Raw genomic sequence first — 22,378 nt, forward strand, 5'->3', positions numbered from 1 at the left:
ATTTTAGAATGGGATTTTAGATTCAGTTTACCAAGTCATAATCTTTTTCAGTTTTTTGTTTTCCAACGAGAGATTATTGGTGCTTTCTTGCAAAACAATATTATCATGCCAACTTTAAATATTTATATCAAATGTCCCTATATTTGTCTCTATCGTCTTTGTCGTGGTTTGTAGCGTGTAAGTTGTAAAATATATATTTCCCCATATTGTTAATATGCAATCTTTGTAATATTTTACGAAAATTGGTATTCTTACTTGTTTGAAGTAAGATAAGAGTTTGAGTGAGTGTATGGTATATCTTAATCACATGGATTTGGCCCGTCGGTTTTCTAGATAAAATAGTATAATATAGGATTGAGCTGTGAGATTAGTTTAGGTGGATGATTAAGTTATGACTAATTATCTTATTTATAATTATTCATTTAAGATTGGGTTGTGTGATTTAATTTCATAAACCAAACATCTTACCTATTTAATTCGGAAATACAATCTTGTAAACCAAACGCTCATAATATTATTCATATATAATCATGTATGAATTTAAATTAGGTTATTTGTAATTTTGTATTTATTCATGAATTCTTAATCTTTTCTATTTTTTAATGTGAATATATGAATTTTGGGTTATTATAGATTTTCCACTGAAATAAATTTTTCTTCAAAAACATTACAAATTTGACCATTAATTGATACGTCATTGTTTATTATAGAAGATGAAAATTACCATATAAATGTACGAACTTTTATGAGTTTTTGTTTTTTAAAATCTAAATATATGGAATTTAAGTTTTTCTGTGTTTATCTAAAATTATATTGTTCAAATTAAAGTTTTATATGTTCGTCGAAAATATGGCGATTTAGACCAGTCATTAAAACGGCATTGTTTAATGGAAGACTGTAACTGAGATTGAATTATAATCTGAGCTCGATTAATCTGTTGTGATTATGATTAGGGTTGAGAGTATAGTACTCCTAAATTTCCGAGAACAATACCAGTGTTTATAAATATATAAACTAATATTTTTTCGTATTGTCAATATGCAAACTTTATACTAATATTTTACGAAAATTGTTTGAGAAAACGTATCTATTTGAAGTTAAGTGTATAATATCCTAATCCGATGACATAATAGATAGGATTTGTTCGATTTGGGAAATTATATCTCATTAGTGTATACTTTTTTTTTATTAAAAATGATGTTGGTTCAATGATCGATCGAATTTAATTTGCTAAACTGATATCCTCGACGAACACGATCAGTTTTAGTTTGGAATAAAAATAATTTGAAGAGAAAAACAGAAATTCAAAATTCATGTATTTAAATTAATAAAAGTTGGAAAGCGTGTAAGAAAATTTGAGTATCTATAGAAAAATAACCTTTGACGTCTTAGTTTGAATTAATTGGTTTTGAAAGTAGTTGAGTACCTAACCATCATAAGTTTCTCTCTCGTTATTAGTCCTAAGTCCTAACATTAAAGTCATCCTAGTCCACGCAAATAGCAGAATAAACATCTTATATCAACACAAAATAATAAAATGGAGAAAACTATTTTTTTTCATTGGAAATATGACTTGGTTTCCACTTGTTGAAAGGAGAGATATTTTTGTAACCGTTCCAACTATTTAAACCTAGAAGCATTTCTGCTGGGGAAATGCACATCCACCTAAGTTTATCTATTTCACCCAAGAATAAATGTTAAAAAATAGATAAAATGTAAAGATGAGATGACTAAATAATGAAATTAGGGAAAGATGGCTTAATAATTTCAACAGTAGACAAAAATACAAAGTTTATAGTATTACTATCACCATTTCCAACCTCCGTTGCCACTTTTTCTTCCAATATAAGTCAAGAAAAAATTCGATTTTAGGTTCAATATAGAAAATATGGAAGGGAGCCATTTTTTCTTATATAGTTTTCAAACAGAAAAAGGGTGAGTGACAACACCAACATTATTGGTGTGTTTCAATATAAAATTGAACACGGCCATTTTTATTGGCATGTCTTTATTAAAGTGTCTTTACATAAAATAAAATCAGCTTCATTCTGTTCATTATGCATTTCAAACACTATTTCAGTATTTCTGATGGAGTTTTGGTGCCCCTTGCATAGCAGAAGACCTGCATATATACATTATTAGATCAAGTTAAAATATTTACAAGAGTATCGAATAACATTGAAAAAACATAAACGGATATTAGAGAGTGAACTATTGGGCATACTTGTATTTGCCATTGCATTTCTAGGGGACATACAGATATGTCCCCAGCCAGTGACGAAGCCAGAAGTTTTACGATGGGGATTCCAAATTGCTATTAATAGTTGTAGGATTTGATGTTCATGACGTTGGAAGCTCAATTATTTGATATTTTCAATTCTTACATAAGTATAATGGATGGAAACGAAATTTTTATGATGTTTAAATGTCACAATAGAAAATATCGACAAAATATAAATTATAGTAATAAATAGAATACAAAAATTATTTTTTATTATGATTATAATGATCGAAGAAAACAATTAGGAAATGAAAAGGAATTATAATTAGCATAATTAGGTGGTGTAAAAAAAACAAATAAAAATTACATTCCAAAAAATAGAAAGCAAAGAAAAATAAAATATACACATTATGATGCATAAATTGAAAAAGAATAACAAAAATTGCATAAATAGAAAGAAGAGAGAAAAAAAAAGTGGTATAAATAGAAAGTAAAGGGAAAATAGGAAGAAACTGCCGGAAATGGGAATCGATCCCTAGGCAATTTAGACAAGAGACGCAATTTCCAACCAACCAGGCCACTGAATTCACACATGAACGTTTATCTACGTATTTAATACTCCCTCCGTTTCTTGATAATTGAGTCATTTTGCCATTTCGAAAAGTTTCTTCATAGTTGAGTAATTTCCACATATGGTAACTTTTTTCTCTCTCTTACTTTACTCTTTCTTACTTTATTCTCTCTACTTTATTCACTTTATACTCTATTTTCTCTACCTTTTCCTCTCTGTTACTTTTTTATCTATTTATTTAACACACCCAACATTCATTTCTAAAACTCCGTGCAGAAAAGTTCCGCCTCAACTATAAAGAAACAGAGGGAGTATATAGGCAAGAAAAAAGTTGGTGGGGGGACCAGGGCCCCCCCTGTTAGAATTGGTATACTGAAAAGCATATTTCGAGCATATTGCACGGATAAAATTGCTTGTATTCAATATATTCTACAATCCACTTTTAACCCAAGGCGAGAATAAGTAATTTTATCGCATTGATGTTTGCTTGTACATTTATAAGATGTTTCTCAAACATTTAAATGTATAAGAAGCAAATAAGACTGATTCTTCTGCATAGTAAATTGGTCGTGAACGATGTTCACAGAAGGTGACGCAGTCGGTCCTTTGTAGAAGAGAAATAGAATTTCACAACCTAGATAGGCTTTGGCAACCTATCGTGAAAGGTTGCAGTGTCAGTCCGCATGTTTCCTTTGTTAGGTTTGGTATACTGAAAAGCATGTTTCGAGCAGTTTCGCGCGAATAGAATCTTGCTTGTATACGTAAAACTCTATAATCCACTTTTAACCCGATTCAGTATTATTCGAGCAGTTCCGCACGAATAGAATCACTAGTATTATTACATTGTGTTTGCTTGTGCATTTATAAGATGTTTTACAAACATTTAAATGCATAAGAAGTAAACAAAGTCTAAGTCTTTTGCTTAGTAGACCGGTTGTGGGCGTCGTCCACTTTAAGGTAACACGGTCAGATCTATGCAATGCTTTGCAAAAGAAAAAGAAGAATTTCACAACCTAGATAGGCTTTGGCTACCTATCGTGAAAGGTTGCAATGTCAGTCCGCATATTTCTAAGCCTTACTGAAATAAGATGACATTAGTGTGGTATAGCACTGAACGGATCTAACAGCAAGACGTGTCTTTATGCTATCTACCGAAAGACTAGGTCTTGATAAAATACTATTTCTTAATCTACATATGTTAGCATTGAGCATACGGTATTGATTATGCACTACTTTGACTTATCAAATGGTGCGGGTTTTTCGCAACCCAATAATCCCGATATATTGGGTAGTGGTGATTAATATCTAGCGGTGCTAGGATTGCTATTATGTTGAAACGTGCGCGAGGTGAGTCTCGTTTGATAATGTCCTCAAGAGGAGCTCGAACAAGGTTTTATTATTCGGAAAACTGGCCAGTTGGAGTTTTATTACTCTATGAATAATAAATAAATGTTTCTTGCTAAGTCCACTCTTGGAATTAATAAGATATTAATTAATTAAATCCATAGTAGACATTATTAATTAATGGACATTTATATCTTAAGCGCGGGAAATAAATAATAAAAGTGGAAACCCGGATTACTTGTAATTTCGGATTTGGATGGGGAGAGTTCAATATTACTTCTGTAGTGGCTGCTCATAATATTCCAATATAAGCTTGTATTAAATTGTGAGTTCAATTTAATTAGTAAAAAGCTAATTGGGGGAGCCCATATCCAAAACCTTCCATAGATCCCTGTCTGGGCCCAAAAGGAACTTAATATAAATAGGAGAATAAAGGAGACAGAATGATTACAATTTTTATTCTCAAATTTTTTTCGAAAATTTCAAACTCTCCAGCTGTGGAGGATTTCGAATTCTTCACCTATTTCCAAAAGGATTTCTTCTGTCTTCTTTATTCGAGTCCTAATATTTTGATAAGATCAGCCCACCCTGATATCGAGATACAGTTCGGGAACCAGAGAGAAGATCCGTGGTCTAGTATTGAAGATCATCGTGGAGAAGGCGCGAGCAATCGACGATTCTTTGGAGAATCAAATCGGTAACTCTAAACCGTAGAATTCATGTTTTAGGATTTACTTTCTTTGAGCATGAATTATTTGCGTTCTAGCATGCAATTATCTGTTTAACATGTGAATTGATTAATCGCATAATCGGTCAAATAGATCATACGTCTGATTTATTTGTTTTGTACAAGTCTTCCGATGTGCAAGGGGCTCCTAACCCCATCATCCTTACCTTAGGAAATAAACAACACTGGTGTGGTATAGCACAGAAGGATCTAACAGTTGAGATAAGTCTTTCTTGCTATTTACTGAAAGACGAGGTTTCGGTGATTGTTATTTCTTAATCATTGTTGATATAACATTGAGCATACGATATTGACTATGCACTACTTTGATTTATCAAATCGTGCGGATTTTTCGCAATCCAAGAATCATGATATCTTGGGTAGTGGTGATCAATGTCTAGAGGTGCTAGTATTGTTATTGCAATGAATCGTGTGTTGGGTGAGTCCAGTTTGATAATATCTTTAAGAGGTGTTCGAAAAAGGTTTTATTATTCAGAAACCCGGCAGGTTGGAATTTATTCTAGAATAATAAATAAAGATTTTGAACTAGACAACTCTTGGAAAAAAATATTAATTAATTAAAGTCAAATAGCAGACTTAAATTAATTAATGGATATTTATATCTTAAACACCGGAAATAATAAATTAAAGAGGTAAAGCCCGAATTATTCGTAAATTGGGATTGGACGGGCAATCAATGTTATTATACTATAGTGGATGATAATAATATTCTGTTTATACTTGTATTAAATTGGGGCTCAATTTAATTAGTAAAAGTCCAGTAGGTTTGGCCCAAGTCCATCCTCCCTGGATCCCTAATCTGGCCCATTATAACTCAATATAAAAGGAGATTAGGAAGGAGATTAAGATTTAATAAATTATAATTTGCGTTCTCTCTTCCGGAGTGAACGGTTTTTTCAGTTCTCTCCCGATCTGAAATTCTATCTCCTTTCTAATCAAGCCCTTTTCGATTCTGACAAGCTTTGCCCATCCAAAGGTCATTATCTGAGTTCGAGATACAGATTAGAAGATTTATGGTCGAGTATGAAGATCTTCATGTGGAGAAGGAACAAACAATCATCGATTCTTTGGAGAATCAGATCGGTAACCCTAATCCGTAGAATATCATGAATTAGGGTTTAATTCCTTAAAGCATGATTTATGTGCATTCTTGTATGCAATTTTGATTGTTTAACATGTGGTTAATTGATCTCATAATCAGTCAAATAGATCTGGATGCATGATTTATTTGTTTATGCATGACTTCTGATGTGCAAGGGGCACCAATCCCCAGCACCCCCTGCCCCCAACGTGGCTTCGCCACTGTCCCAGCAATGATTGCTTTGTATGTTATGCATCACACAGAAAATGATCTAGCCTACAAGCCGTTGACAAACAAGCTCCAGCGAACTTGGGAGGTGAGGGTAGAACTTTGACTAAGAAATGCTAAGTGAGGGAGAGTGTATGTTATGTATGCAAAGAATTGGAGTCTACAGTGCATCAATGACTATCCTTTATAGGTCAAAGCTATTGCATGTGAAGATTGCAAAATTAAATGTAGAGTCAGCTCTGCCATCAGTACTACCGTGTAACGGCATGGAGTTACACTGTTGCCGGTGGCGGATCTAGGGGGGCAAGAGGGGGCGGTCGCCCCCTCCGTGTGACTATTTTCCCCTTATCGGGACGTAAAAGTACCATGTCCGTCCCCTCAGTTTGTCTCTGGCGTCGCCCCGAACTACGAAAAAAATAGCTATGTCCGCACTAATTTAAGCTAGGACTATATATTCTGCCCCTTCCGTTTTCGGATCCTGGATCCGCCACTGACTGTTGCCACAGATGCCTTTCATGGAGGCGTGTCGGGCATGTGCGGATCATGATGCACCTAGACAACTTTTTCACTTCCTAGGTCATCTTAGTATGCGCGTATGAATCTGGTTTATTATACATGGCAGGACACATATATAGAATTACCATATGTCATTGGTAGGATTTGGATCATTCAGATTTAATGTTTGTCCATTTTTGTGCTCTAATATGATTAAGATGAGCTTGGATAAAGCCCATGCCCAAGAACACCCAAGGTCCACGACCTTGGCCTCGACGAGGTGGGAGCTACGTGGTGCACACATGTGGGCTTTACAGCCCATCACTTGTGCTCTTAATTATTACAAGCAAACTTTAGTCTTTTAATTTCAATTTCATTGAACACTATTTTTCTAATGTGGGATTAAATAACACATATTAATCAATCTCATAGCTCTATATTATAGTGACAAATATTAATTCATTATTTCTCACTTTACTGGAAATTGATTTTGAAAATATGAACATCCCATGATCATCCACTCGAAACGTAGATGGATTCTGTATTATTTAGTTTCACAAAATTAAATCGTTTGTCATTCGTGCGACCAGGTCAAACTGCGTTATACTAATATCAATACAAACAAGATGATCAACTTGCATCCCAAACCCAAAAAAATAGAAATCTAGAAAACAAAAAAAATAGAAATCTAGAAAACAAAAAAGAAGAATCCATTTTTGTGCATCGGGCAAATCCGAGGGTCATCTTTAGGCACGTGAGACGCGGATGAACAACTTGGATGCTGTCCCGAACGACATCTTAAGGAATAGAGATAATGATTCCAATATTACTTGTGTGGCGACTCATTGGTTAATCTTCACCCAGTGTAGAGTCGAGGTCGTCCCAGAGTATCCACACCTTATGCTGCTTCATCTTCCGGTCTCTTCTGGCCCTCTTGGTGTCACATTGGCTCATCTTGTCGGTCCTCTTGATGAGTAGCTTGTTTTGTGGAAGTAATATTAGGTAGATTGAAATTAACTCCACCTACTTTGGCATATAGATTCAACTCCTTGTGAGAACAGGACAAGCAACAAATGACACATTATAACCAATAATGTATAACTTTGGTTTTCACAAATCATGCAGGAGGCAGTTGGAAAAATAAAATGTGTAGCAAAAAACACAAACAGAAGGGACTTAACTCAGATGAAATAAGAGCAATTTGACATTATGAATCTGCAATGAGGTGCACCTACCAGCTAGATTAATGAACACAACCTAAGCAATCTCAATTTTGGTATAAAATACTATAACGCCACCAATCTACATTTTTTTCCTATCTTACAATAAAACTCTACATCAAAATACCTCCTCTATAAATACAGTAAAATCAGAAACTCCACTGCAAAAATGATTAGTATCTAGATAAGGGGCCATCATCTAGGTTTCATCGCAGCTATCAGGATGATCTGATATTGTCCCTTCTGAAGATACACCCTCCTCCTCCTTGTCGGGCTCCAACTGCGATTGCAACGAATCGCCATGTCCTGCAGCCTCTTCTTCCAAGATAGGTGCTTTCTCTCTCACATCTGTGACTGGGGTATCAGATTCCTCTTTTTCTTCTTGTTCACTAACAAAAGCATCTGCCTTGGGTTCCATGCAGTCAGTGTGTGTTCTGGGAGGCAGGCCAGGGGCCGGACAGGTAGGTACCAATTCAAGAACTTCAGGAGAAGGTGATAGTCTCTTGGGAGGAATTGGTGCAGATAATGATGGCTGACTTGTTTCCAAGTTGAGACCTGTCATGCTTGGATCGACCTCAGTCATGGGGAACCCCGAACCTGAAGTCTCTGATATTGCCTGCTCGGGCACTTGAGCTGTAGAGATCGAGGCAACGTCTTCTCTAGGGCTGTGTGACTTCTTCTTTTTCTTTTTCTTCTTCTTATTCTTTTTCAATCCATGCAGAGGATCCATGGGTTTAGGTGGAGGTGGTCCGGGGACGAAAAATGGAGGAATCTGAGATGGGCCTTCACCATATAACACACGGACAGATTGTGCTATTGCGGATAAAGTAGGAGGCAACTCAGGCTCTGGTGATTTACCAGGAGCATTCACTGCTTCTCGAAGCCAATGAGGCAGTTTCCCTTTCAGTGATGTAAATCCAGTAGCCTCTTCCTTTCCTTTAGACTTGGAAAGATTTTGAATGTTGTCATCAAGAACTGGAATAGAACGTGCAGGGTCAGTGCTTCCCGCGCTATTAAGGCCAGGCATAATTCCCAGACCAGCTGCCGCATCCCTTTGCTTCATTCTTTGCAGCATTGCAAGAGGATCCAAGCAACTAGTGCCTAGTGAGTTCAGCAGAAATGGTGAATCCATAGGTGCACCAGAAGAACCAAATGGTCTGTCAATGTTTCCAGCAAAAAAATCACGGGGAAACGGCCAATTCACAGGAGGTGCATCAGATGGTTCTAAATGCGGTGCAGCGGATGATGGACCAGCAAGGCCCAATCTCATGTCTGTTACGTGTGGATGGAACTTCATTGGCCCATTGAACTTTGTACCGTGCAATGCCTGTGCCATCATTCCATCTGAGGAAGCTCCGTGCAGTGCCCGTGCCATCATCACATCAGATATTCCAGAAAACAGAGGATTAGAAAACTTGGGAGGTGGAGGCGGCTTCAGTGTAGGAAGCCCTGGCACATCTAGGACCTTCAGTTGTTCTTCTTCCCACCTTGCTGCCAAATCCTCAGCTGTTTTATACTTTGAAAACCTCAACCTCGGATCCTGTATCATAGCCTCCCAATTGCCCCTTCCATGCCTACGTACGCCTATCCAAAGAGAATCAAGCTCATCCTCGGACCAGATATCTAACTTAGATTTCTTTTTCAGCATGCTGTTTGATCCAGCTCCAGTTCTCATAATGATGTTTTCTAGAACCTTCCTGTGGTTTTCAGGAAAAGACGAGAATGGAGGTGTCATCTGACTTGTACCGAATGCCGGAGGCATCTCATGTTCTTGTTGGCTATATTTTGATGGATCTGGTGGGAATTTGAGATTGGGAAACAATGGCAGCATGGGAAGATTGTTATGGGCAGCTTCAGACGGCTCTGCAACTCTCGATCCCAATGATAAGCTTGGAAACATATCAGGAGCTGCACTCAGCATGTTTGCACCCGGAAATGGATATCTAGGCAGCAACTTCTCATCAAAAGGCAGTTTGGGCAGTAGCATCTTTTCTTGAAAATCAGAAAACATACTGCCTGCATTCCCCGAGTTCTCCATCATAGTCCCTTTACCTTTAAGGATATTCAAAGAATGCTGCAGAAAAGACGCAACTCGGATTACATTTGAATAAATAACTAAACATGACAGATGTAAAGATATTTACTTACTGGAGTAAAGGGTGGATATCTAGGGAGATCACTCTTGCTCGGCGCCTGAGAAGTTCCAGGTAAAAGATCGGGTAACAAATACGGAGCCATCTCGCTAACTTTGTCGCTGATTTCATTTGACGGGCCAGAGGCAGAACAGGAAGAGGGTAAGGGAAAATCTAGCCCAATACCTTGCTTGAATTGCCGGTAAGGTCTTGGGGCTTTACGGTGCAGCTTCTCCATGTTGTTTGGAGCATTTGGTGCACATAATCCTATAACTGGCAGCAAGTTGTTGCGCATCGCATCTATTGAGCTAGTGCCCTGCATCTGATCATAATTCCGAGAAAATTCCAGAGGAAAATTAGTTTTCTGCTTCGACATCCTTCCCAACTTCAAGGCTGAATCAGTCATGCTGTTGCGTCCTACTAGCTGATTGCGATTGTTGTTGTCCACATCAACAATTGTAGGTTTTTCTTCAGCACACCGAGATTGAGTAGCCGTTTGACTGTCTTCATGGGCATTAGGTACTAAGACTACACCATCTGGTCTCTGAACTGGAGTTGAAGATTCAGCCACATCCCTTCTGGATAATCTTTCCTTTTGCCTCAGACGAAGTTTAGTACTGTTGAAAAATGAACATATCAGATTTATACGATTTTCCACTGATCTTGAGCAAAATAAGGATACCATTTTAATGAAGACATTACACAAAACAGAAAATAAGTTTGTAGTTGAATTTACATAAGTCATTTAATCCTACAAATAGCAAGATTCAAACTTGTGCAATCCTGTGCACTCTATGTGTAGCCAAACAAGCACAGCAGTCTGTTACGTTGTCATAAATAAATTTACATCAGAAATAAAGACAAAAACAACTTATTCGCATTAACTAAGAAGCCGAACTAACTAAACGTGATAAAAGCATCAAACACAATCAATACGATAAAAATTAGTAAGAAACAAATGTATGCTATTTAACTATGAAAAACTCACAATTTTTCTTTTAGAGCCCGTCCTGCCGGTGTGTACTCACGCTCAGGCTCGGGTTCACGCTCTGGTTCCTCATCAGCTCCATTCTATCATACCACAGAATAACAGTTACTAGTGAGACAATTCTACACTCACTATTCATAACTAGCAAAATATATTTCAAGCTAAGAGCTTTAGCATAAAGAAAGTAAACATGACCATTCACTGAAGTCTAAAAATACAAGTAAGTTTAACTAGCAGCATCAGAGAGAGAGAGAGAGGTAATACTTCATTGGGTGCTTCAGTAGTATGAGCTACGTATGCCTCCCTGTAAGAAACAGCTTTTCTTTGGCGTTTCCCACGACCTAGAGCTGCTTCCTCCTCATTCTGATATTTCTCCCATCTACAAAATTAGAAAGCAATTATCCAAGACAGGCCAAAAGATTTAATCCTGGAGAAACTAATTAAACTTATAGTTTGGGGTTAAGGGGGGTTAGAGGGTATCTGCAGTGCTTAGGTATTGAGAAATTAATGAGGGTTTAATTAGCAGGATTAGTGAATGCTTTATCCTTTTGACGACTTGATGTAAGCATTTCTATTTTGTTATTTGTCATGGCTGCATACCTTCTTCCTGTTAATTCTAAAACAAGTTTAAATGCATTTGATGATATTATATCATGAAAATTTACATAAATAAGGCTCCACTAACTTTTTGAATACTTTTTATGTTCCTTCCCTCACAAATCTTTGTCGTAGATGAAGAGACTAAAAATGTATGAGACACAGAGAAGTAGCAGGCATGGATACCATACATGACTAAATAATCAAAACATACTACAAATTCCTCACCTAACTCGCAGAAGCTTGTCCCATTCGTTTTCTTCATTAACGACGACCAAACTATCAACTTTCTTTTCAAAACTTTGTTCACTTGCGTCATTGATTTCCAAAGGGACTGCTTCCGTTCCAGCTTGTTCTTCTATAGGCTCATCATTCCATTCTAGTGACTGAATAAAAGAAATAGAAAGTGTAAGGGAAAAGACTGTTAGTGCAGATAGAAGTGACAAAGGGAGGAACACTGTGAAATAGGTTGCTGGTTAACACCTTAACTGAACCAAGCATGTCATTCTCTAATCCTGATTCGGCATTTTCTGGTGAACCAGACTGAAGGTTTGAGCGGTCCAGCAGTTTCAGAATGGCATTTTCATCCCACACAATCTTGGTACTTCCATCAGCACATTTGTCTTTGTATACATCCCCGAGGCCACCAGTTCTCCTCTTACTACTTGGTTCTATCTCTGCAGGTGCTTCATCTTTATCGCTGTTGTTTTCACCATCTTTTCCAGCCATGGAAGGTGAATCACCAAAAAGTTCTTCTGTACCCCACTTTAGGATGTCTTCCACCTCCTTCTGCGATCCCGATTTGTTGACGAAGAGTTGGTCAAGCATCAGCTTTTTCTTTGCAAGCTGCAAGATACGCTCTTCAACACTTGCACGCACAACAAGCCTGTAAACAAGAAGTCTTTTCGACTGTCCTATTCTATGTGCTCGATTCATAGCCTGGATATCTGCATGTGGATTGAAATCAGAATCATATATAATAACAGTATCAGCAGTTGCCAAGTTGATGCCAAGGCCACAAGATCGTGTTGATAACAAGAACACGAATCGATTGTTGTCTTGGTTAAAACGTGCAATTGCAGCTTGTCGTTCAGTCACAGAAACAGAGCCATCTACCCTCTCATATGTCCTAGGCCCAAATTCGATAGACAAATAGTCTTCAAGGATATCAAGTAATTTCGTCATCTGTGAAAAGATAAGAACTCGGTGGCCTTCTTTGTGCAATATTTTAAGCATAGAATGCAGCAGAGTCAGCTTAGCAGATGCTTTTATTCTCATTTCATGAAGAAATTCCACTGATCCGGATTCAGGCTCAGTGCCTGGCATGAGATAAGGATGATTGCATACCTTCCTTAACTGCATTACAATATTCAGCATTGATTGCTGAGGAGCGCCTTTTCCTATGTTACGTAATATCTGGTAGTTCTTTGTAAGCATAGCGCGATAATATTCAGCCTGAATAGATGACAACTCAACAGGAACCACTCGTTCTATCTTGGGGGGAATATTCTGCATAGCATCCTTTTTCAATCTCCGCAGCATATGAGGAGCAACAAGTTTCTTCAATTCCTCCACCTTTTCTGCAGTTGTTAGATCATTGAATTTCTCCTCAAATAAAGCAAGCGAAGGAAATGCATCTTGCTGCAAAAAGTTTAGCAGATTGTACATCTCTCCAATGTTGTTCTGAAGCGGAGTACCAGTCAACAATACTCGATGCTGGAAGGAAAACATATTCAGCAAGCCAAACAACTTACTGCTAGAATTTTTCAGCCGGTGACCCTCATCAACCACAAGAACTTCCCAAGGAACTCCACGTAGATAAGAGGAATCACATAGAACCATTTCATAAGTAGTCAAAAGAACATTGAATTTGAATGCAGAAGACTTCTCATTTGATCCAGCAGGATTACGAGCATGCCATTCATATTGGCGTATTATGGCTCTTGCCTTAGTGTTACCATGATATTCCACAACATTGAGCTCAGGCGCCCATAGAGCAAATTCTGACATCCAATTGGGCATTGTAGACAAAGGAACCAAGACCAAACAAGGAAGTGTAGCGTTAAACTCAAAATACAATGATGATAGGAAAGCACAGGCCGACACAGTCTTCCCAAGCCCCATTTCGTCAGCTAGTATCACATTTCTGGATTTATGCCAGCTTTTGCGAAGCCAATTTAGTGCTTCCAGCTGATGTGGAAATAAAGAACCTCCAGCCAACTCTTTAGGCTGTTCAGTGAGATTAATGACTTCATTAATTTGTAGATCACCCTTCCTTCGCTTAGAGTCAAGCTGTGTAGCATCATTCTCCAATGTTTTCCTTTCGAACCTGAAGAACAAGTCAATCAAGTGACTTGACTTTGCAAAAATGGGGTCATCCATTCTTTCCCAAGTGCATTCATCATAAGGAAGACATGTCCACTTTACAAATGCTTCAGTTACACCATCTGCCGAGGCCCTTGTAGCAATTACTCGCTGTGGTGTCTTCCATTGTTCCTTACATAGGTTCATCATAGCTGTTCCATACTTTGCCTTGTAATTCTCCAGCTTCCGCTTAGCTAGAACTTTCAGTTCAGATTCAGGAATCCAAGTGTCATGGACATGAGATTTGCCAACCCACTTGACCAGAAACTCATATGAGACAGCTGAACAAGAGTCTACAAGTTTCCTTTTCAGAGCATAGTTCTTTCTCATGTCCTTTCCAACCTCTTTTTTGCTACCATTATCATCAGCAGCATCATCAGTCTTACAATTCTTTGAAATCCCAGGATTTTGACTGTCATTCTGATCATCATTACCTAGACATGTGTCCAACACCATATCAGTCTTCTCACCTTCTGGAACCTTCTTGGAAGTTTCTGCTGCATTGGTGCATGAGCTATTGTCATCTTGACTTTTGTTTTCCAGTACAAAGGAATCAGAACCTTCAATTTCTCCACTCATGGAATCCATCAATTTTTTTCCTTTACATTCTTTGGTTGCTGACCTTTTGTATACTTGTAGCTTATCTTTATTCGAACCATTTTCTGCCTTCCTCCCTTCATCAGAACAATTAGTAGCATCATGAAGATCCTCAGCTATGTTTCCTCCGTCCAAAGGCCTTTGGCAGCTGAAATGTTCTTCAGATTTATTCACATCTTCTGCAACCAAAGAATCTGTAGTATTGACCACCACATTACAACCAGAATCAGTGTTATCACCACGAACTCGGCAGCCAACAACACGATCAACCTGGTATTATAAAATAATAAGAAAATTGAAGATAAAATGTCAGTCACTGTTATAGTTGGACCAGGATAAGAATAAAACAGGCATCTGAGAAATATCAAACTCTTTTGCTACAAGACTCATGACTCTCATCCTTCAAACCTGATGTACTCCAGTAGCAGTTTCTAGTTCAATGTTGATTTTTACAGCATCTTGTGATTCAAGTGAATCGTGAGCTGCTTCTTCAGTGACGTCCTGCATTAAAAGAATCATATCATTTGATGAACCCGAAAAGCACGCAGCATATCTATATTAATACTTGTGGGTAAATTAAAAAAGAAAAACATTTACATCCACAACAACAAGATGCATCATAACATTTAGAGACACATTGACTGTAGGAACAACACCGAGTTGACGACTAGGTAAAATGCAGAGGGGAAACGAATATTGTGAATAAACCCTTATATGCAACGAACTTAGGAAATTTCGCACAAATCATACTGTTTCCGCATCATGCTTGATTTTGATGCATTTTTAGCAGAAAGGTTCAGCTCAAAATGGAAGTCTGTCGCTAAGGACGCTTACTGCTAATAATCAGACTCCCAACCCAAATTTAATTGTTATCTTTTGACCTTGCTTTTTATTGTAAACTAAAACAACCGTATTAGGCATAACCTCAGTTTTCTCAAATCAGAATATTTTGTCTTTTCAACAACTAATTGATATGTATCATCATTATAATTAATTTTCAAGCATTTGACATTATTTTAATAGATATAATAAGGAGAAAACACAACATGGGATTGTCCACTACCATCCCTACATTTAAGGTGGATTTCAAATTTTAATATAGATACTTGGAATGAGAGTATTAAGAAGAGAACTCTAAGTCCCATGGTTTTTTATTTATTCTTCAAGCCCTGTACAAAACAAGAAGGCTTTCAATATGGGTTTGTACTTCTATAAAAGCACAGGTTTCAGCATGAAATATCATAAAGAATTAAGGATGCCGTATCCACATTTGTAGTGAGAGTGAATCATGATATAAGAAAGCAAAAGACCTCATCATTCGGAAGAACACCAGCCGTGGCTGCCCTAATATCATGATTAGTTGAGGAAGTATCTTCACCAGCTATCTTAAATTTTCCCTTTGATTTTGAAGTGCCTGAACGTTGAACACCGACTTTGACCAGTCCTTTTTTAGAAGGTTTGGAACCAGATTTTTCCTTAATCATTTTAAGACTCTTTTCAGTATTGTAAGAATACGATTTTCGCTTTCTCTTTCTGGTTGCTGGGCTAGCAGCTTCCAGTGCAAGAACAGGTTTCCTTCCGGGTGAAATATTTTCAGGAGATGCCTCAGGATTTAAATCAGTAGATTCTACATTCATTTTTGACTTCTTTTTCTTCGACGATGATCCCTTAACGGAAGCCTTCATGTTCACCGCTTGTACAAGTGCATGAGAAACTTGCTCTTTTTCATTAACATCATGAGATGAACTAGCATCCACAAAGCCATCTTGAGCTGGATTTAACTGTTCGTTATGGCATAAGTCATTGGATGGAGAATCCAATTTCTCAGTTGTTTGGCTACGACGTGATGCAGGAGATTTTCCTTTATCTGAATTCCGTTTCTTCCGAAGAGTTGGAGCATCAAATGTCTCGGTTACCTTGTCAGTTGCAGATGGTTCAGCCTCGGTCTTTGATTTACGAATAATGATTTTTGTCCGTGCGCGTTTTGAAACAGGATCCAGATGATTCATGCTCTCCACACAAGAATGTTGCTGAACGCAGGTTGGGCATTCCCATTTACCAGTTGGAATGCGCTACAAAATTCAAAATAGTAAATGAAGCAAAAAAGAAATAAATGTTTAACAATCTTTGGAAACATGCTATTCAATAACATACCTTCAAAGCAGGGTCTAAACATTCAAGATGATATGTACGGGGACAGCTATCACAACATAGCAACTTTCCACCAAGTTCGCAGATTACGCACTCGTAATAATACTGTACAATAAAAACAAAGATGCATGACATCTAGTCCAATAGTTTTCATACAACTGTACTATCCAGATTGGGGTAATATCATAAAGATTTGAATGCAATTGGCAATAAATCTCAGAAACATTAATGCAAAAAACGTAGCCAAACAGTTATTTTATAAGTACATTAAATTCAATAAAAAATAAAATTCCTTTGTCTAAGAGTAAATTCAGCTGTCCCAAGAATTTTTTTTTGCATCTAATAGAGAACATTCTTATCTCCTTAACTTCAAATCAGGTTCACTATATGGAAACAACACATAAAGAAGTAAAAAAGGAAATGAAAATTCCACTAACCCCGTCATTGCCTTTTCTCTTCCCAGAATTCTGCTCTAGATTATCGCTCTCTTCTTGGCCATTCTTTAATCTAGTAGTGGATGAGAATCTTACAGGTCTGAAGACTTTCTCACTGTCATGAGACTTAACTGTGCCGGATGGAAGCTTCCTACGCTTGCGTTTCAACACCCAGTTTCTATTAAGCATGGTACTATTCTCTGAACCATTTTCCTTCATTGCCAATACATTTATGACCTGCAGCGGAACAACATAGCTGTCGGACATTGATCGAAAGCATTGACTCGGCAGGCTTAAACCTAAAAACACAACTGGGCTCTTCTACTTTTACAACAGCACAAAGTTCATTCACTTACAGAATATTCCAACAATTGAATAGGTCTATATAGGGAACTATAAAGCATGAAACTTTTCATGTAATCTAAAAGTCATCGTAACATATAAACAAAAAGACTTTAAATTTGTTCAACCCTGAAGAGAATAACAATAGATGAGGTAATCTAGGACCAGGATCCACATATTCAACAATGCATTTCATTTAAGTCAGATTAAAAAAGCCCCTTCCCACACTAATGAAGTATAACCTAAATGCAGAAACCAAATCCCTCATTGTCTAATCAAGAATCACCTACACACTGAAATTGATCGTAGCTAAAAATCAATCAAAGACATGCAAAGGCCAATATTGCAAGAAATCATATGCTGCAAAGAAACAATATTGAGCTGAGATTGCGGTTGAAATACTCGAAAAAAGCAGTATACCAGAAAGAAAGAAGCAGTCACCTAATCTGAGGCGTGGATCAAAAACTCGCAGAAACAAATAAAAACGAAATCTTTCCTACCCCTTCACGAATAACAAGTGATGGGAATTGCGGGTGCGGTGGAGTGAAGCAGAAAAAGGGGGGTAGGGTATATGAGAAACGAGATTAAGGGGGGGAGAGAGAGAAAGAGGGGCAGAAATAAAAGTAGATAGAGATAGAGAGATGTAGAGAGAGAAAGAGGAATACAAATTATGATTCGCCGGGGTCATAGGACTTGGGGGTTACACACAAACTGGCATCATGTAATGCTGTGGGAACCGAGCCCTCATCCCCTCCTCCACTCCCGCCTCGACACGTGGCTCTCTCCTCCCCCCGATTCTCTCTTCTCCCTCCTCCTGAGCTTCCCCAATTCGGCCAATTCCGCATTACCTTCTTCAATCGCATTTTCTTCATTCTGCAATCTGCAATTTTCAATTTTCAAGCTTCAATCTTTCACCTCTTTTTCCCCCTTTTAAAAGCATGGGCGTGTTTGTAGTCACAGTTATAGGATAGCCGCGATCAAGTGTTTTCCTAATTATTACTGCTGAATGTCACTACTAAATGTGAAATGCTTCTGGATTTAACAACCATCTTTGCAATTATTGATTGATCCATGCTTAGATTTTTGCCAATATTGGTTCCATTTTGTTGGAAGAATAACGCCTGACATAGTGAATTTTCAAAAATAATTTTATAGATGAATATCGTTTCTTTTTTAAAAAAACAAAAATCAATTTTAAAAAAAATCTTGCTGCGGTGTAAGATTGAAAGTGGTCAAATTACCTCATTTTGCACCTTCTGTGTAATTAATGATTTTGAATTTGATATAAGCAATTAGTAGTAAAATATAGTTGGTGTTCTTCATTCAAGGTTAATTTTGTTGATAAAACACAGGGGTATTTTTACTATCAAAAATCATAAGAAAATAATGTACATATACAAATACAGTAAATAAATGTAATTAAAACTCAAAACAACGATCAAGATGGTAACTAACATGATTTGGAACTAAAATTATAAATTATAGGTTAGGATTAAGGTTGAGAAGATATTTTCAGAAATTTTAAAACAAGGTACATCAATAATTCTCCCCTTTGATTAGACACATGAGACCTAAACAGATGTAATATTCAGAAAGTGAATGCCTCTGTCTAGAGTTTTTTTGGACTGATTCAAGATGCATTTCATAACAACAATTTAAGAATATTACTATGAACACTTTAATATGCATTAATGAAATGAAATACACAAGCTGTAGTCATCAGAGTCGGAGCAATCTTCCATCACATGAATAAGTAGTCAAAAGAGCTTATTCTCAAATCTTCATCTTTTATTTTTAAAACATGTGGAAGTTTTTTGGCCCAATGGGAAAGTCGCAGAAGTGGATTTGGATGACTCTTGAGTCTTGAGGGTGTATGGTATTGTTCCAAGCTAGGAATTGGGGTAGTGATCTCCCCTGGAATAGACATAGTGGACGAGGAGGTCGTGGGTGGAGGAATCGGTAGTGGAGACATCGTTTTCTGGAAGAAAGAGATAAGTGGATTTGAGAGCAGACGACATACAACAATGAGAACTTGAAAAGTGAAAAGAAAGGTTTTGATTTTGTGAAAAAATGGAAAATTGATTTCATTTTATACATTTATATGAGTTACACATTCCAACTCGTCACCTTAGACCCAAATGATATTATTTTCGTCCATTAGACACTCTCACATGCACATTAGATTTTATTTAAGCAAAAGCTAATTTGGGAAAATGACCACAATATAATGTTAAAATTAATGACTTTTCTAACTAGTTTTTAGGAGTACGCATTTAAGATACTAATATAATCAAAGTTCGTGATTTCAAAGGTTAATACAGATACCCAATTTTTTTATTATTCGAACGCTTAAGTTTTTCATTTTAAGCAATTTAGGACATCCGCAATACATACCTCATATTTCAGTCATAACTCCAGCTTTTAGTTGTCACATTAGCATTTTTCATTTTAGCCCCAACACATGCAACTAGCCCACCCACCACAACACATTTTTGACAATTATCATATGAAAAATGGAAACTACTTCATACAACATAATTTTTAAATTATCTAAACTACAATCTGATTAAGCTCCAACTTTTTTTCAGTCATGTGATCATCTTTTCACTGCGGAGGCACTCAGTCTTGGACAACGTCGAAGGGTCAATAAAATGGTTGACTTGTATGTCTGAAACATCATCGCCTCCCCAATAAAATGGCTCACTTGGATCACTTGTGGGGAGAGGTGCATTAGGCGGTGCAGTTGTCTCCCTGTCCTTCCTCTATGTTGCTTTATAGGCCATGGGGCGAATGTCAAACACGAGCCGTGCGCCAAAACTCTGCAACAATGAGTGTGTTTGTAGATGAAAATTAGGGTGTTAAAAGTAAACAAAAATAGTGGACCGCCGAGCGGACAAACTTTAAGTCGGGTGGGGTGGAAAGGCGGGTCCCTGTGTCGGTTGATACCTGGACGGTCACTGACACTGCGTAAGATGGCGTGTTCAAGTTTTTGGTTAAATCAGTCATTACATCTGTCGCATGTGTAAAGGATTTCGATATTAATGGATTTGAGGTGCAAACCGGAGGGAAAATTTGAAAAAATTGATTTTATTTATAAATATTAAACAAATAATATAATGTCGTTTAATGAATCGGTCGGGGAATACACCCTTAATATTCCGACGTGCCTCATCAAATCAAATTTGGCATCTCATTGATTTTGCGTGAAACTGTCAATGCTCGCAACATTTATGATGATATTATTTGTTAACATCAAAGTTTGCGGAATTTTTTTAAAGTAATTAAATGCTATGAGAAGCTTACCGTCAATTAAATTACTCAATTTCCTCTAAAGAAAAAGAGTTTATGATTGATAACAATAATACAAGGGCTTGTTAGATACGTATCTTCATATTTCCATCCGTTTGATAGTCTATTTAGCCTACCACATCAGCCCTTGTTTTTGGGTATGGCCTATCTCGGCCCGCTGAAATGGACTAAAAATGAATTGATATGTACTTACAATTTTGTAGAGATACAAATCTGCCTGATTTTGTGTACCCAGAAATAAAATATTACTGCCGTTGCACACTGACATCTTTTTATTTTATGCACTGCACCTATTCCAAAATTTTCATTCTTGGATCAAGAAATGTGTACCTCCCTTTATTTCCTCATTTGTAAAGTTCGTTCCACCGGCGAAGAAGAGGAAAGCCGATATGATTATATTATATGTTGAAAATTTTGAAATAGAGGTATGGTCAAATGAGTTGGGTTTCTTTTGGGGGGGGAGGGGAGATCTACAGCTCGCATCTATGAGGTTTTCGAGCAGGTGACTTTCTGCGAAGTTTTTTTGTGATTTTATTGATCTCAATGTTAATTTGTTCCACATTAGTCAAGCTAACAGCCGCTGTGTTTTAGCTATGGCTGATTTTGATCAATATGTCCCATTTTAGGTTTTTGAAGATGGAGAATTTATTTCTAAGCAGCGGATGGAGATATACAATTTAGAAGGACAAATTTGTAAATACATACTCCCTCCGTCCCACAAAGATTGTCCCATTTTGACCGGACACAGGGGTTTTAAGAAATATAATGGAAAATGAGTTTAAAAAGTTAGTGGAATGTGTGTCCTACTTTTATATACTAGTTTTATAATAAAATGTGAGTATGAATGAGTTAGTGAAATATGAGATCCACTACCAAAAATGGTAAAAAGTGAAATGGGACAGACCGAAATAGAAAAATGGGACAATCTTTGTGGGACAGAGGGAGTATTATTTACTTGATATACCCTATCAAACCCAAGTCACCAATAATTAATTATTTAAATAGCTTACCAAACGTATTAAAGTAAAATCAATTTGTTTCATAATATGGATCTAAATCTTGATCAGGCCCTATCTTGGGCATATCTCACGCCACTTATCAAACGGGCCCTAAGTATGTGGCATTCTATTGACACGACTCATTGTTACAAATTATCCAATTAAGATTAAATTATTTCTATCCAGAATTAATTTATAAAATTTAATCCACAAATCAAACATCATACAAATTCTGAGATACTCCATCCGTCCCGTTTTAGCAGTCTCATTAACTTTTCTGCCATCTTTTTGTAAAAATGATAAAAAATAGTTAAAGTGGATAAATGGTAAAATAAAAAAAAGACAAGTCTCATTGACTTTTCTGCCATCTTTTTGTAAAAATGATAAAAAATAGTTAAAATGGAGAAATGGTAAAATAAGAGAGATAATAATGCAGATAAGACTCTTCTCTCTTAATTTACTATTTCTTTCTGTTTATCTATTTTTTATTATTTTTATAAAAATAAAGGCAGAAAAGTTAATGGAACTGCTAAAGCAGGATTGGAGGGAGTACATAGT

At 36.9% G+C, this 22,378-nt stretch overlaps 1 protein-coding gene across 4 annotated transcripts; it reads right to left on the reverse strand.

Annotated features, from left to right (window-relative positions):
* Positions 1 to 7,874: 7,874 nt before the first annotated feature.
* On the reverse strand, positions 7,875 to 18,406 carry LOC125211941 (protein CHROMATIN REMODELING 4). Of its 4 annotated transcripts, XM_048111914.1 has the most exons (12): positions 17,934 to 18,154; positions 17,175 to 17,408; positions 16,741 to 16,842; positions 15,897 to 16,658; positions 14,995 to 15,087; positions 13,380 to 14,856; positions 12,109 to 13,205; positions 11,854 to 12,011; positions 11,293 to 11,407; positions 11,029 to 11,111; positions 10,057 to 10,657; positions 7,875 to 9,982 (listed from the first exon to the last, which is right to left on the reverse strand). In XM_048111914.1, exons 2-12 carry the CDS (start codon positions 17,388 to 17,390, stop codon positions 8,108 to 8,110), a joined length of 6,579 nt encoding a protein of 2,192 aa, XP_047967871.1. In that variant the 5' UTR covers positions 17,391 to 17,408; positions 17,934 to 18,154; the 3' UTR covers positions 7,875 to 8,107. The 4 variants fall into 4 exon arrangements, with proteins under 4 accessions (XP_047967871.1, XP_047967870.1, XP_047967869.1 ...); XM_048111913.1 differs by lacking the exon at positions 17,934 to 18,154 and adding an exon at positions 18,179 to 18,406 and having other exon boundaries at positions 12,109 to 14,856; XM_048111912.1 differs by having other exon boundaries at positions 12,109 to 14,856; positions 17,955 to 18,154.
* Between the last annotated feature and the right edge of the window lie 3,972 nt (positions 18,407 to 22,378).

The sequence above is a fragment of the Salvia hispanica genome, chromosome 3, assembly GCF_023119035.1.
Source record: "Salvia hispanica cultivar TCC Black 2014 chromosome 3, UniMelb_Shisp_WGS_1.0, whole genome shotgun sequence".
In the NCBI taxonomy this organism is placed as follows: Eukaryota; Viridiplantae; Streptophyta; class Magnoliopsida; order Lamiales; family Lamiaceae; genus Salvia; species Salvia hispanica.